The sequence below is a fragment of the Artemia franciscana genome, chromosome 8 (genome assembly GCF_032884065.1).
Source record: "Artemia franciscana chromosome 8, ASM3288406v1, whole genome shotgun sequence".
NCBI classification, from domain to species: Eukaryota; Metazoa; Arthropoda; class Branchiopoda; order Anostraca; family Artemiidae; genus Artemia; species Artemia franciscana.
In genome coordinates, this window is record NC_088870.1 from 21,278,282 (window position 1) to 21,295,717 (window position 17,436).

The 17,436-nt window shown below is 36.2% G+C and overlaps 2 protein-coding genes across 13 annotated transcripts in view; one reads left to right on the forward strand and one right to left on the reverse strand.

Annotated features, from left to right (window-relative positions):
- LOC136030131 (D-glucuronyl C5-epimerase B-like) overlaps positions 1–17,436 on the reverse strand; it is a 141,095-nt gene that overhangs the window by 123,127 nt on the left and 532 nt on the right. For 2 of the 3 annotated variants that reach the window (XM_065708818.1, XM_065708819.1), the window contains exon 2: positions 3,165–3,348. The exons of the other annotated variant lie outside the window; for it this stretch is intronic. In XM_065708818.1, coding sequence (XP_065564890.1) covers positions 3,165–3,317 — 153 coding nt within the window. In that variant the 5' untranslated portion in view covers positions 3,318–3,348. The remainder of the gene's footprint in view (positions 1–3,164; positions 3,349–17,436) is intronic. 3 annotated transcript variants of the gene reach the window in all.
- Positions 1–17,436, forward strand: part of LOC136030133 (uncharacterized) — a 149,239-nt gene that overhangs the window by 20,988 nt on the left and 110,815 nt on the right. The gene's annotated exons all lie outside the window — the stretch shown is intronic.

The following is a 17,436-nucleotide window of genomic DNA, read 5'->3' on the forward strand; positions in this document are numbered from 1 at the left end:
AAATCAAAGAGCACTTAGTATCTCCGGAAAAAATGATCCAAGTCTCCATCCTCATCTTTACAAAGGGGACAAACATAACGCCTATCAGGACCAACTATCTTTTTTTTTGTCGGACATTTTTGCCTGTCCTGGATCGGAAGACATTTCACCCTAAGCTGAATCCAACGACGTAGAATCACAGCCAGTAAATTAAATTTGTAATAAACTTCCTCTCCAAAACTAGGTTTTGCCTGATTATAATGTTGTAGAGTTGTGAATCTAAAACCAGCCATTGCCAATGCTGAATTTCCAGACTCTCTAATATAAATCGTACCTGGCTTTCTAAATCTGTTGGTATATCATTGCAACAAAGACCATTATTCCATAAGTAAGGCATTCCTACTTTTTCTAGTAATGAATTAATTTGGGATGGCCACGGGGTTTTTAAACCACTTTTCAACATCTGATCATATGCCGCTCTTACTAGTCTATCTTCATTACTCTTAGTTAACTTCAACCAGAATCTAAGTATTAAAATATACCTACATAGCTTTAAAAAAAAACAGACCCATATCTACTTTCAGAATCTGTGAATGAGTTGTCTGATGTAGAGCAAACACTCTTTTATAGTACTGGAGCTGAAGGGACTCCAGTTGATGCACCGTTTCTCCACCCTATATCTCTGCTCCATATTCTATCACGGGTAAAACTTTTGTATTAAATATTTTTTTACGCATTTTTTACTTTTTAGTCTCCATTATCGTCAGGTTTCTAGAAATTACGGACATGACCACTCTACCTCTCTTAATTATTTCACCAACATGACACTTTAGGCTTCCATTTTCCGATAAGATAAAGCCTAAATATTTTATTCTTTTACTTATAATTAGTTCCTTAATATGAAATTTAAATCTATACTTTTCTTCACCACCTAACTCCTTTTTTTTTAAATAACAACTTCGCTGATTTCAGTGTTCAGTCTTAATTTTTTTATCTGCAAATATTCTTCTATGACATTCAAAAGCGTCTGTAGATCTTGTGATTTATTAAATAAAAAAAACAAGGTTTCTTAACGGAAAGCAAGGAGCGACATTAAAACTTAAAACGAACATGAATTACTTCATATATGAAAGGGGCTGCTTCCTCATCCACGCCCTGCTCTTTACGCTGAAGTTTGACTTTTTCTCTTAACTCTACTTTTCAAAACAGTAAAAAACTTCAGCGTAAAGAGCGGGGTGTTGATGAGGAGACAGCCCCTTTCATGTACGAAGTAATTTCTGTTCGTTTTAAGTTTTAATGTCACTCCTTACTTTCCGTTAAAAAAAAACCTTGTTTTTTTTTAATTTAATTTCTGAACGTTTTTGAATCAATGTATGTTTTGATTTTGGCTCTCCGCAGATGAATAACTACAACGAAATTTTTATATTGATTTTTTTTTTGGCTAAAAGGCTTTCTCATAGTTTTGATCGAATGATTTTTAGAAAAAAGGAGTGGGGGAGGAGGCCTAGTTGCCTTCCGATTTTTCGGTTACTTAAAAATGCAACTAGAACTTATAATTTTTTACGAATGTTTTTATTAGTAAAAGATATACGTAACCTACAAATTAGCTTACGTAACGAACTTCTGTATTCTCATGTTTTTATTACGTAGGCGTATATGAGGGGGTTCATTCCCTCGTCAGTACCTCGCTCTTTACACTAAAGCTTAAATTTTGTCCCAATTTCTTAAGAATGACTCCTGAATCACCAAAGCCGTAGAATAAATAGTTAAAATAACTAAAAATACTTTAGCGTAAAGAGCAAGGTATTAGGAGGAGGTGAGCCTATCATATACGTAATAATTTCTGTTCGTTTTAAGTTTTAATGCTGCTCCTTACTTTCAGCTGAAAAAACTTTTTCATATTTATTTTTTCATTATTTTTTTTCAAATAATGCTAGAAAATTCTGCGTTCCCTACATGAAAATTTTCTTCCCCCATGACAAATTCCTCCAAGGAAAATTCCCCCAAAATATCCCCCTCTTCTCAACCCCTCCCCCAACCAAAAAATCCCCCTAAAAACGTCTGTACATTTCCAAATAACCATTACTATATGTAAGCACTGGTCAAAGTTTGTAACTTGTAGCCCCTCCCACGGGCACAGTGGGAGAGTAAGTTGTTCCCAAAGACATAGCTATAAGGTTTTTCGACTACGCTGAAGAAAATGGCTATCTCAAAATTATGATCCGGTGACTTTGGCAAATAATTAGCGTGGGAGGGGGCCTAGTTGCCCTCCAATTTTTTTGGTAACTTAAAAAGGGCACTAGAACTTTTCATTTCCCTTAGAATGAGCCCTCTTGCAAGATTCTAAGACCACCGGGTCGATACGATCACCCCTGGAAAAAAAACTAAAAACAATCAAATAAACACGCATCCGTGATATGCCTTCTGGCAAAAATAATTTAAGATTCCACGTTTTTGTAGATAGGAGCTTGAAACTTCTACAATAGGGTTCTCTGATATGCTGATTCCGATGGTGTGATTTTAGTTAAGATTGTACTACTTTTAGGGGTTGTTTTCCCCCTATTTTCTAAAATAAGGCAAATTTTCTCAGGCTCGTAACTTTTGATGTGTATGACTAAACTTGATGAAACTTACATATTGAAAATCAGCATTAAAATGCAATTCTTTTGATGTAGCTATTGGTATCAAAATTCCATTTTTTAGAGTTTTGGTTACTATTGAGCCGGGTCGCTCCTCACTACAGTTCTTTACCACGAACTGTTTGATCATCATCAATATCATCTGCAAATAATAAAAGAGATAGTTTCTAGGCTAACTTTCGGAGCCCATCTGTTCATCTGTTAACAACATCATTTATAAAAATATCAAACAACTTAGGAGAAAGGGTGCTGCCCTGTTTTACTCCCAGCTTAATATCAATAAGCTTTGAAAACCTGTTACCAACTTGTACGATTCCACTCACGCAAATATACATAATCACTATCAAACTAAAAAATAAATGGGGAAGGCCAATCCCTCAATAGCTCTCTGTCGACACTGTCGAAAGCCTCATGGAGTTCCGTAAGATTCATATGATATGAATCCGATTCTGAGATACCTGTTTTATCCAAAAACTTCGAAATGTCTAGTAGTCTAGTCAGTGAATAAAATGAAATTAAAAAAAGCTGGCATATTTCAATATCTACCTTTAATGGGGCAACTTGTACAGCTTTTCCACATACTAAATCCTCCTTAAGTGGTCCTTTGCAACCAACAAGAGAGAGCAGAAATAAACAAATTATGAGCACTGAGATTGTTGCAAAAACAAACTTCCAGTAAAACCTCATTTTGAAGATCATCTAAACTTATCTTCTAGCAATAAGTGGAGACCTAAAAAAGAAAACAATAATTTTAAATACATAAACAAGTCAGAAGCACATAAACAGTTCTGAGCAATGCTGCCCTCCTAACCATAAAAGGTTTAGTTAAATTAACTTTAGGTTATAGCAGGAGAAGTTTGAATAAGTTGTCTGTGACACCAACTTATTCCTGCAAAGTTAAATAAATAGATTAAATATATAACCCACTTTCCACGAATGCCAAAACCAGTAGTTTTTCAATTCCAATTAAAATATTATGAAAATTATGCGGATATAGTAGGTCTATTTCCCTTTTCAGTAGGACAATAACCTTAAATTTTTCTATAACCCTAGGGGTGACAATGATAGCTATATCATTTTACATGATGAAACAATATTTCATGATTATCCCTTGCAATTTTTAAACAAAACTTAATACTCACATCAATAGATTTCCCATAAGCGACCTCCAATGAGATCCAACAGCTTTTTTGATCATTTCTAAGTTTCAAACAATTAATCAACTTATAACAGACTATTTGGTAGTCTTAACTAGTACTGACCATATCCATTTAGATCTTGTTTATTTTAGTGCAAAATTCAAAAAAAAACATACAGCAATTATTTTCACAATCAAATTTCAAGATATCAGAGGCAGTGCAATAGCACTGCCTAAGTAAAGAGCACTGTGGGCACAATACATTTTTTTTTTCTTTTTTTGACCAGGGAACTTTGTATAGAAGGAGCTGTCGTAAAAACTCCGAGGGGGGGGCTCATTGGATTGAAAATTACGAGTTCTACTGTCCTTTTTAAAAGTCGAAAGTGATTGGAGGGCAACCAGGCCCCCACGCTCTTGATTTCCCCAAACTTATACAATCATCATTTTGGGATACCGGTAGCCATATTGTTCAACGTAGTTGCAAGGCCCAGTAATTATGTCTTTGAGGACGACAGCCCCCCCCCCCAGAGCCCTCAGGTCAAGGGTTGTAAATTATGCGCTGTCGGCATAAAAAGCTTTTATGGAAAGGGTGGTCGCGTAAACTTCAGAGGGAGCTGATTGGATAGGAAATCAGAAGTTCTGGTGTCCTTTTCAAGACTCAAAGTGATTGGAGGGCAACTAGCCCCACCCCTTCCTCAAGTCCTATTTTCCCCAAATGCATCAAATAGAAAATGGGAACAGCCATTTGTTCAAAAAATAGTCCAAGGGTCATAACAAGGCCTTCGGGATTAACATAGCCCCTACAAATCTGGGGGCAGTGATTGTAAGTTATGCATCAGGGGTACATAAAGCTTTTAGGGAGGGGGTGGTCAGGTGAACTTTATAGGAGGCTCATTTGATTGGAATCTAAAGTTCTAGTTCCCTATTAACATTCAAAAGTGACGGATGGCAACTAGCCCCCCCCCTTCCTGACATACTCTTTTCCCCAATCGCATCTGATCGAAATAGTGATATAGCCATTCTATTCGCAATAGTCCAATTTGCATATAACAATGCCTTCAGTGTGGACATAACCCCCCTGAGCCCAAGGGCAAAATTTATGCCCCACGGCATATAAGGTTTTTATGAAACTGGGTGGTCGTATAAACTTAGGATCGGATGGGACTTAATTGGTTGGAATTCAGAAGTTCTAGTGCCCTTTTTAAGAGTCAAAAGTAAATGAAGGGCAACTAGTCCCCTCCCCGAGCCTATCATTCCCCAAAACATGTCCAACCAAAATTTTAAGAGAACTATTTTGTTAAGCATTGTTGAAAGATTTAGTAATTACATCTTTGGGGATGTCACCCTTCCCACAGTCCTCAGAACAATGGCTGTAAGTTAAGCAATTCGTTCATTATTTACATGCACTATATGTTATTGAGAAAGGTATGCATGTTTGAACTTTACTTTCCAAAGAGACAAAGGGCATTCAGGCGAGCCTTTCAGAAAATGTTGAGGGAAGTGTTGAACTAAATCAAAACACATTATGTGTATTCGGATGGTCAGAAGGTCGTAACTCAGGAATGACTGAGTACATTAATTTGGAACTTTCAGGAAATCATAAGGGAGAGGATGAAAAAGGCAATATTTGCATGCTACCACTACCACTACAACAGCCACCATTACTACTACTACTCTTACTGCTCTACTACTCCCTTTATAATATTGAGGGAAAATTTGAACTAAATCAAAAGACTATGTGCGTGTGCATTGTCAAAAGAACAAATCTCAAAAACTGATTTGGGTATTAAGTTGGAACTTTCAGAGAACACTTAAAAGGGACGATCATCTGACCAAAGGCAATACGCGCATTCCACTATTAATACTATTGTCACAGCTACATTTACTTCTATTACTACTACTTCAACTACGACTTCTATTGCAACTACTTATAAAGCTATGAGCATTGAGATGAAAATTTCAAGAAGTATAAGAACATAGAGGTTTTTACAAGAGAGATTTTACACTGTCCAAAAGGAAATACATTAATACTACTGCTTCAACTAGCACTACCCCCATTACTCTTAATATCATTACTAGTAATACCAATACTACTACTGTGACTACTATTACAAATGTGCCTAAAGGTATGAAGGCAAAATTTTCAAGAAATTTTGAGGGGGAAAGGAGAACTGAATCACAAAATGCCGTCTGTATGCAGTTTGTCAAAAGGGGATAACACCAATATCATAGCAACAGTTTGGTGTGTGAAATTGGAACTAGTATTGCTTATTGTGGAAGATGTGGAACTAAATTAAAGAAAATATTTGCATCCTAATCCTACTGCTTCATCTCATACTACTACTACTACTACGAATATAATTAATACTTCTACTGCTACTAAAGCTAAGGCTACTACTACTGATTCTACTGCTCCTACTACTATTGCTGCTCCTATAACTAAGGGTATAAAGGCGAAAATTCTGGGAAATATTGAAACTGTATGGAACTAATCTGAAAGACACTATACCCACGCAGGTTATAAAGAGGATGCATCACAAATGCTTCAGGAACGGTTGATGGCATTAACTTGAAAGTTTCAGTGTTTGTTGAAGAGAATATTGAAGAAACCAAAGGTGTTATGCACATACTGCTACTAATGCCACTGCAACTGTTGCTACTATGCAAGCTAAGAGTGTTAAAGTGAATGCTAGAAACATCATTGGAACTTTTAGAAGAGCTAATTTGATTGGAAATTAGAAGTTCTACAGCCCTTTTTAAGAGTCAAAAGAGATTGGAGGGCAAGCAGTCCTCCTCTTTAGCTCATAATTTAGGGTCCTCTTCAACCTTGCTACAGTAATTTTCACAGGTCTTGTATTTAATCTTGCCCCTGGTGATTTTGTAAAACCTTATTAGCCCCAATAACTACTGGTTCAATTTTAAGAAGAATGTCATAATTTGAGTCAATATTCAAATTACCTGTATCTCTATTTATTGATGTATTAGCAAGAATATTAGTTGTTTTTTATTTCAATAGCCTCTCTAGCCCACTGTGTAAACCCTCTATCATTAGAAACGGCCATGACATCATCAAATTGTATACAATGATCAGGTTGGTAGATAATGTATTCAACAAAAACAAGGGTTTTAGGAGGCTTACTTAATTTTAGAGTTTTTCTATTGAGTGACATTACTCAATCAACTGTTCAGCAAATTGTTGGTGAGCATGACCAATGTAAAATTTCCCACACAAGCAAGAAATATTAAAAACCCCACTTACCCAAATTTCCATGAACAAAATCCTTTCCAGAATTTAGGAAACTGTTTAATGGTCTTATTGACTGAAAACATGTATCAATGTTATATTTGTGTAAAATCTGTTTAAGTTTTTCTTCACACCCAGTATATATGGCAACGAAATATAACTTTAAGACAAATTCAATTCAGAAGACTGTGAAACTACATTTATTTCATTATTGTGTTTAGTATGTCTATTTTTTATTATTTCATTTATGAATTTAATTGGGTAGCTTTTAAATATAATAAATCTGAATCCAGAAATTCTTAGGGATAGATTCTGAAAGCCCTATCCACTAACGAAATGATGACCCCTCTTTTCTATGAGACTGGGTAGCAAGAATGAAAATTCATATATCTATTGCTGTGTATAAGCTTTCTATTTATTGAGAAAATCAGATGGAAATCTCTTTTAGTTAATAAAATGCCACGAAAAGGTAGTTTGTTATTTTCTTCAAATTCAACTGTAAATTCTATATTTTTATCAAAATTATCTAAATTTTGACAAAAAAGTTGCAATGGTTCAAATCTATATTTGCAAGTACATACTATTTCATCCATGAATATGCCCCAGAAACAAGGGGAAAGTCTTTAGATTAGCATGTTTTGAACAAGAGAGAAATAATAATTGACAGATGGGGCTAAGTCAGAGCTCTTAAATTGAGCAAGCTTCGTTTAATCTTAGTTTCGGCTGAAAACATGTCTTATCACCCTGATCATTATGTACAATTTGACAATATCATGGCCATTGCTAATTATAGAGGGTTTACACAGTGGGCTAGGAAGGCAATTGAAAAAAAAAAACATATTCTTTCTAATATTTCAAGAAACAGAGATACAGGTTATTTGAATATTGCTTAACATTCTTCTTAAAAGTTAACCAGTAGTTAATGGCATTAACAAGGTTTTACAAAATCACCAGGAGACAAAATTAAATACAATCAATCAATTTATTTCTGATCCATCAACAAAACAAAAGAGGGTTTGTAGCCCAAATGACAGAGTAAGTCAAAAAATAAAAAGAGAAAATATACAACAACGAAAAGAGAGATTACAACCACCAAACACAAACAAAACTACATACTATGCAAAGAGGGAAGACCAGTGATGTTTGAGGTTTCTAGTGGATGATTTGAAATCTTCCACTGTTTTATCAACAATGTTTGCAGGCAGAATCAATTCATATTTTTGTACCAGAGAAAAATTACTGGTCCGAGGAGGCAGATGCAGCAGACACTTGGCGAATTTAAAATAGATCTGGTTATTTTTTTTTTCTTTTTGAAGCAGGAAAAAAACTTCCAAATGGGGGATATAGCAAGATGATGGTGTATAGTTAGACTGTTGTAAAGGTGAAACTGACTAAGATTTGTGATATTAGATGCAAGCAAAGCATATGCAATTCGAATCTTTTTAGCAAGGTTTTGAATTACAAGCTTAATAGTTTCTTTAATGCATCTTCCAATGGGCATGCCGAGACAAACAAGGCTATCAGAAAGCAGAATAGATGTTTCAGGAAGTTCAAGTCGTTTGTCAGGATTACCCTTAAGATTGAAAGCAATTGCTATAGTTTTATTGATATTACAATTCAGACCAATTTGCTGATATTGATGCTGGAAATATATCATCAGTGTAGGTGAGTAAGAAAACATCGATTCCACCATAAATACATGTGCACTCAACAGTTTTGAGCAGCAGAAACTGAGTTATTAAAAAGAGCAGGGGAAGTTAAGCCACCCTGTCTGACACCTTTAAATACATTGAAAAGATCCGAGCCCCTTTTATTTTAGCTTTAAGAAGACTATATATATAACAGAGACATTTAATAACAGAAGGATCAAACCCTCTTTTTATAGCTTCTGACAAAATCTGGGCAAATATACTTAAATCAAATACTCTGGCTATGTCAAGTATGCAAAGAACAAGGAAATCACAAGATCCTTCTACATCAGCCAGAACATTAAAAAGGATGTAAAGAGTATGCTCCTGACACTTACAAGAAATTTCCCTGAGAATAATAGACTCAAAAATTTTGAACAAGGTGCACAAAATGGTTATAGGGCAGTATTGTGACATACAACCCCCATCCCCCTACAGAACTCAGAACCAAATCCCTCATTTGTTCACTTTAGAAAGTTTTAAAATAAGAGTCTTTTAAACGTCTAAAGATTTTAAAATTAAAATTCATCATCCCATAAGGATTTGTGTTTTTGACACAAGTTCTACAGCAAGCAAAAAATTATACTTTTTAAACTATCAAAATTAGATTCAAAAATGTAACCTTTGAATAAAGCCAATTAGAAACCGGATTTCTATTACTGGTTTGGTCAACGAAATAGAGGTGAAAATCCTCGTTGTAAAAATAAATCTTTTGCAAGGAGGTTAGACCATATGTTGGATAATAAAAAGAACAGTTGTATTGCAACGTTTCTGAGGTCAATCTACCCAGTGCTCAATTTAGAAATCCGGGTTGATTCTGGATATATAAGGCGGACCTGGAAGCCAGGAGGGTATTCAGTAAAGTTCTGTTGTTGATGCACAACATACAGCTAACACATATTGAAGTCATTTTATCTGAAGTTGTATATGAAGTAAGAAAATAAGGTTATTGTCAATAATTGTCTTTGTCTATCAGTCAAGGTATCAGGTACAGTTCCTCTTGTCCATTGGATCGTTCCCAGGGGAATCTGCATAACTTAGGAGACCTGAACATCACAGTGATGATTCTGTCTCCATGGTTACAGGGATTTTTTATAGAACTCTCTTAGTCTATACCCCTTAGCTACCCTGCTCCCATACTCAGATTGGTATATCCCCTAAATCTATCTTCCTAAGAAACCCCCCCCCGTAACAGTATGATTGACAATCTTCAAGATCTTTTTTTCCTTTTTTGGGAACAGGGGTGATCTGGCTGATAGAAAACTGTTGTGGCACCATACCTGAAGAAACTGACATTTGTAACAGCAGCAAGAGGTGCTGCACAAGCAAATCACGAGCATTTTCAAAATTTTTAACAGAGACCAGATCAACACCAGCAGATGTTTTTTCTTGATCTTTCTTAAAGCACACTTTACATCAGAAGGAGTAATTGCAAAGGTAGACTTCTGGAATGCAGCCAAAATACTGTCAAGCTCTTTTTCAAATTTACTTTCAGTTGATCTATAAGACAACAAAAACTCACTTTTATAATAAACAATCCACTTGATCTCAGAAATATTACAAGTAGAGGTCCACTCGGAACATTTAAGAATTTTTCACAAATGAGAAGGATCACTTACTATATTGTCTACATTTTTTTGAATCTGCATGATTTTATGGTCCTTAAGAGCTCTTACAAATTTTTTTTTGTTCTTAAACGCAAATTCTTTACTATGCCAGAACGCAGTCTATCACATTCGTTCCAAATTCGGAGCCATAGCTTAGCCAATCTACATGCTGAAACAGGATTTGAGTTTTTTGACCAATTGGCCACTTCCATTTTTTTGCTGAAATGTCTAGAATCAAAGCGCGACATATAGAAATGTCTACATCAAAGCGCGTGATTTATTCCAGCAAGATAACTAGTAATCTGAATTTCAATCTTATGCTCACTAAGATAAGAACTCCAATCAGGGCTAAGGAGATGGAATGGAACCTTTATTTTACTAAATACCAAGTCACACTCTAACATAAATAACTGGCAATTACTGTGGCTCCAGTCTTAGATAACAAACCATTTTTTGCTAGCATTGATGTACTCAATATAAATGCAGATCAGAAGGTGATTAGAGCAAAAGCCTTCACACAGGAAGGCTTTTTCAACTAGAGAGTAAAATGGTGGATTGGAGCTCTAGAGCGACTGACTCCTTGGGAGGGTTTTGTTTGTCAAGTCATAATTAAAATCACTGATGAGTATAATGCATGAGTCAAATGACTAATCCACTTGCTTGACAAGGGAGCACACTTTTTTGCAGGTGATTAGAAACTTTGAATTAGAGTTTTCATTGTGGTAATTTGTTGGGATGTAAATGTTTTATTATTGAAGAATCCAACCATGATACGAAGAGAATATGATTGCCAGATTTAATCTGATTGCATGTTAAAGGAGTCAGAATGGCAAGGTCACCTGAGGGTCATCCAGGTGCTGCAGTATATATTGCTAGGGAGGAAAATACAAAGCAATAAGGCGAAATTTTTTGAAGCTCTTTTTATCTGTTGAAAGAAAGTGTTCTTGAAGATGGATCATATCATAATTTTGAGCAATTGGGTCAAAATTAAAATTTTATCAGCAACTTTGCCATTTATATTCCATGATAGAATTGATATAGGATATATCATCATCTTGCAATCTGCTTCAATAGGAATTGAGCCACAGGGCACTTATAGCTATAGCATGGGTGACTGGAGGACTTGCAAAGAGCATATTTTGATGGTTTCTTAGAGGGGGTGTCTTTTGAACTGGAATGTACCTCTCCAACACAGACTTAGCAAAAGCAGGAGTTTTTATAAGATGTGGATATATGGCCAAACTGCTGGCAGTTATGGCATCAGGGTGGGAGGAATTTATATTGTTCAATTGGTAGATGCTTGTAACCAACTACCAATGGGGGAGTGCATTGCATTGAGTAAATGTTGTTTGCTTTTAAACTTTAGCTTATATGAGTGTGTTGTGCTGATCTTGGCTGCCAAGACACAGTTTTCGACCTTAGCGCAAACATCTTCAGAGCAAGAGCCAACTGGTAGTTGATACAGAAACCTGTAATAAGTGGGAGATTGTAATAATTGGGTGGGAGGCCTGTTAATTCAGAAAAAAAGAAAAAATGAAGTATTTTTAACTTACAAACAGTTGACCAGATCTTAATGAAATTTGATGTTTGGAAGGATATTGTGTCTCAAAGTTTTTATTTTAAGTCCCAACCACATCTGGTAAAATTGGGGGGGGGGGGGGAGAAACATAAAATGTTTGAAAACACTTAGAGTGGAGGGACTGGGATGAAACTTGGTGGGAAAAATCAGCAAAAGTCCTAGATGCATGATTGACATAACCAGACTCCTCTCTTTGGGGTAGTTTGGGGGAGGGTTAATTCTGAAAAGTTAGAAAAAATGAGGTGTTTTTAACTTATGAATGGGTGATCAGATCTCAATGAAATTTGATATTTAGAAGGATATTGTGTCTCAAAGCTCTTATTGTAAATCTCAACTGGATCTGGTGACATTGGGGGAAGTTTGGGGGGGACCTAAAATCATGGAAAATGCTTAGATTGGAGGATCAGGATGAAACTTGGTGGGAAAAATAAGCAGAAGTCTTAGATACATGATTTACATAATTGGAATGGATCCACTCTATTAGGGGGGAGGGGTAATTCTAAAAAATTAGAAAAAATGATGTATTTTTAACTTATGAAGGAGTGATTGGATCTTCATGAAACTTCATATTCAGAAGGACCTCATAACTCAGATCTCTTATTTTAAGTCTCAACCAGATCCAGCATCATTGGGGGGGGGGCGACTAGAAATCTTAGAATATACTTAAAGCAGAGAGATCAGGATGAAACTGGATGGGAAGAATAAAAACCTTTCTAAGATACATGACTGACATAACTGGACCAGATCTGCTCTCTTTGGTGGAGTTGGGGGGGGGGTAATTTGGAAAAATGAGGTATTTGTAACTTGCAAAAGGGGGACCAGATCTTAATGAAATTTGATATTTAGAAGGATCTTGTGCTTTAAAGCTCTAATTTTGAAGTCTGACCAGATCCTGTGACATTGGGGGGAGTTGGAGGGGGAAACCAGAATTCTGGGACAATGGAAAAATTGTGGTATTTTTATCTTATGAATAGGTGATTGGATCTTAATGAAATTTGATATTTAGAAGGAATTCATGTCTCAGAGCTCTTATTTCATATCCTGACCAGATCTTTTGACATTGGGGGGAGTTGGAGGGGGAAATCTTGGCAAACACTTGGAGTGGAGGAATCAGGATGAAGCTTGGTGGGTAGAATAAGCAAATGTTCTTGATATGTGATTGATGTAACTGTATTAGATTTGCTCTTTTTGGGGGAGTTGGGGTTCAGTGATTTGGCAAGTTTGGTGCTTCTGGATGTGCTAGGACAATGAAAATTGGTAGGCATGTCAGGGAGCTGCACAAATTGACTTGATAAAGTCATTTTCCCAGATTCAACCATCTGGGGGGGGGGGCTAAAGGGAGAGGAAAAATTAGAAAAAATGAGGTATTTATAACTTACAAATGGGTGATCAGATCTCAATGAATTTTGATATTTAGAAGGACATCATGACTCAGAGCTCTTATTTTAAATCCTGACTGGCTTTATGCCTCTGATTTTTCTTTTAAATCAATCTATTGGTTCTTAGAATTTTGTTAGAGCTCATACCATATGATCTCTTGGCTCTTAGCTCTTCATGCCTTGTCACAAGTGCCATATGAGCTCTTACAAGTGGCCTTCAGCTCTTCTTGCCTTGTCACAAGTGCCATATGAGCTCTTAGCTATTGTTATCTTTCTTTTCTACTGACTGTAGTCCTGTTTGTTTATTCTTTGTTGAAATTTCTCTCTTTGTAATGTCTACATTGAACAACTCTCTAAGAAACATTACAAATAAACTAAGCCTGCATTCTAATCACTTGAAAATTATTGGTCCTGTCACATAGCAGGGTGTGGCCTCAGATCTGGACACTTTTTATAAATGGGCTGATATATGGTTGCTCAAGTTTAATATTGAAAAGTGCAAGGTTCTGCATTTTGAAAAAAAAAACCCACAATGGCAATGCTCAATGTCATCAAATGCCAGTGTTAAACAACCAATTTCCAAAAGTAGTAGGCTTATCCCAAGAAAAAATGTGGGGGTCATTATAGATAAAGACCTGAAATTCAGGTGCCACACCTGAGCTGCAGCAGCAGGGGCTAACCAAATTCTTAGTATAATCAAGTGCACAATAGCCAGTAGATCCCTAACAATAGGCCTAGTTAGTCTAATTAATTCTACAAGAGCTAAGTGAGACTGACATTAGAGTTTTTAATAATCATTGCCACTCAAATTTAGAAAACAGACCAGATGAATCTAGAGTCTGCTCAAAGACATATGATAAAATGCTTAAAGGGCCTCAAAGATAGAGAACATAGCCTACATGCCAGGTGCAGCTGCTTAAGCTACCAGTTCTAACATATCATCCACAAAGAGGTGACATGATAATTACCTTAATTTACACTTCCAAGCAAATTAGTTGCAAGAACTGTGATGCTCCATAGTTGATGATGGCGATAGATCTGGTCGCTGTGCTAAGGTCAAGCAACAAACCATAGGGACTAGAGAATACTAGAGAGATGCAATTTAAGCCCACTTGGTAACAGTGATCACATGGTAGGTATGGTTCAAGGACCATTCTCCAGCGATTTAGATTTGGCACCACTGCACAACAGCAACTTTGGATAGAGTGTGTGAGATGGTTGGGTATGACAAGCCACATCATCCTCCAAGCTAACTCTCTATGGTCTTCCATGACTGTTATGATAGTGAGGGCTGGGAGGGGTTTTCCCACTGGAATCTCCATGGTTTGGCCTCCCATTCCTTGTCCAGCCTTTTTTTGAATTCTTCGGGTGAATTCAAATGACCTACAAGCTGTTCTAGTCTGAGAACAAAGACAAGTTTGAGCCTTCCCAGTCATCAAGTACCAGAGGTCATTTGGCAAAGCTGTCCTGCAAGCATTCCATGACAAGAAAAAGAAACCATCTATCTATATATATAAAAATAAGTTGTCTGTCTGTGGATCAGGTGACGTCATGTTTCTGTGTCGACTGACGCCATGAAGTTAGTTGTCGTCATTTTTGCTATGACGGTGACGTCATTAAAGATATTTAAGACATATATGTTCACGTAGAAATCTATTAATGTTTAAGTTTAAAATGATTGATGAACTTACAATGGCAAAAGCCGATGAAGATGCTCAAAGAGTCTATGCCAAAAAACTTGCTGCTGATAGAGAAAGTCAGAAAAGAAAGCGTGCCGAGGAATCAAAAGAACAGCAAGGAAACAGGCTTGAGGCTAAAGAACGCAAAACCGCGCAGTTAGATGAAGATCCACCTGGACAGCAAGAGTCAAAACATATCAAAACTGAAAATGATAGCAATGATGATTGGGTTTGGGATTTTGACTTGGATAAGGTCATCAATGCCTACCAGATTTTAGTTAAAAAAACAAAGGTTTGGCAATATGTATTTCATAGTGAAGCTGAAAAATAAAGAAGAAAAAGAAAACTGAAAAAAGAAAAAATGTAAAAAACTAAAAAATACTAAAAAGAAAAAACACTCAAAGTGAAATTACAGACCGGGACACAAATGACAACTGGGACAGAGGGAATATAAATAATGACCGGGACACTCAAAGAGAAATTACAGACTGGGATACCGGGACACAAATGACGACCGGGACACAGGGAATATAAATGACGACCAGGACACAGGTATTTAAGAATATCTTTCAAAGACGAATTTTTAATTGTAAGAAGACCGTTGAAAGAAAAATTTCTAATTGTAAAATGACTGAAGAACCTACAATGGCAACAGTACCACCATCGAAGTAGATAACCAGTGGGTTTATGGCCAACCTACCATCTTCAAAGATACCACGATAGGAAGACTCTACACCATTCACCCCAATCAACATGAATGCTTCTTTCTACACCTGCTTTTGGTGAATGTACCCGGTCCGACATCCTTTGAGTATTTGAGAACTGTAAACAGTACTATACATGACACTTACTGTAGTGCATGCCAAGCTCTGAATTTATTGGAGAATGACCAACACTGGGATAACTGCATCAATGACGCGTGCGAAACGTCAACCCCAAGTCAAATTTGTGCACTTGCTCTCCATCAGCTCCTACAGAGTTATGGGAAAAATATAAGTCAAAAATGTCCAAAGATATGCTCCATCAAAAACAGTTAGAGATGTCAGGTATGACTTTTGATTTTACATCAGAAATTTATAACTACACTTTAGTTATTATAGAAGATTTGTGCATATGTATGGCAAACAAACCTCTTCAGGATTTGGGAATGCCTTCACCTAACCGTATCACTGCTGTTTTGACATGTGTAGAATTGGATTGTGAACAAAGTTACAGTATGAGTGATCTATTGTTGTATGTACAAAATAACATTTCCAAGTTAACGTCAGAACAAAAAGACATTTATGATACAATAGACTCAATTTCAGGATGTATGCAACTACCTGCTGATTTCTGTAATTTAGTGACGTCCAAAAATGAATTGATTGAAAAAGTATTTCCAAATATTCTAAAAAATTATAAAAATAATAAATGGCTAAGTGAAAGAGCAATTCTTGCACCCAAAAATATAGACGTCCACAAAATCAACAATATTGTTTTGACCAAGATTTGAGACCAGGCAGTCCTTTGCAAGTCAGTCAACACAATTTTGGAACCAAATGAAGCGGTTAATTATCCATCTGAATTTTTAAATTCCATAGATCTTTCAGGGTTTCCACCACACGTGCTACAACTAAAAATAGGCGTACCAATAATACTTTTGAGAAATATCAACCCACCAAAGCTTTGCAATGGCACACGACTTGCAGTAAAAAAAAACAATGGAAAACCTAATAGAGGCCACAATCTTGACAGGGCCTTTTGAGGGTGAGGCTGTTCTTATTCCTCTCATTCCCATGATTCCAACGGATCTGCCTTTTCAATTTAAAAGATTGCAATTCCCAATTCAATTAGCATTTGGAATCACCATTAACAAAGCTCAAGGTCAATCATTAGAAAAATGTGGTATAGATCTTAATACTGATTGTTTTTCCCATGGACAATTGTACGTTGCATGTTCAAGGGTCGGTAAACCTGACATAATCTATTTATATGCAGCGACAATTGGACAGCGAAGAATGTTGTATATTCGCAAGTTTTATGCAGTTAATTTGTATTGTATCTATCTATCTATCTATCTATCTATATAAAAACGAGTTGTGTGTATGCATGTTTGTAAAAAGAGCATTTGCATATGATGTCATTATTAGTGCATACGGCTTTGTATATGCACAGACAATGGGAAAGCCAAGAATGTTGTATATTTGCAATTTTTACATAGTTTAACTCCTGCAGACAAAATGAATGCTTGCCTGAAAAATTCTAATTTATGGGCACATGTAAAAATATTAAAATTAACTACAAATATGCGTGTCCAATTGCAAAACGATGACTCTGGTCAAACATTTTCAGATCAATTGCTGGCAATTGGAAACGGAAAGCTCCCAGTAGTGGGAAAGCCAAAAATGTTGTATATTCGCAATTTTTACGTAGTTTGAAACACATATATAAATCTATCTATATTCACAGGTGGGACACAGGGACACAACTACAATGGCGCGTAACTAATATGGCTCGTAACAACT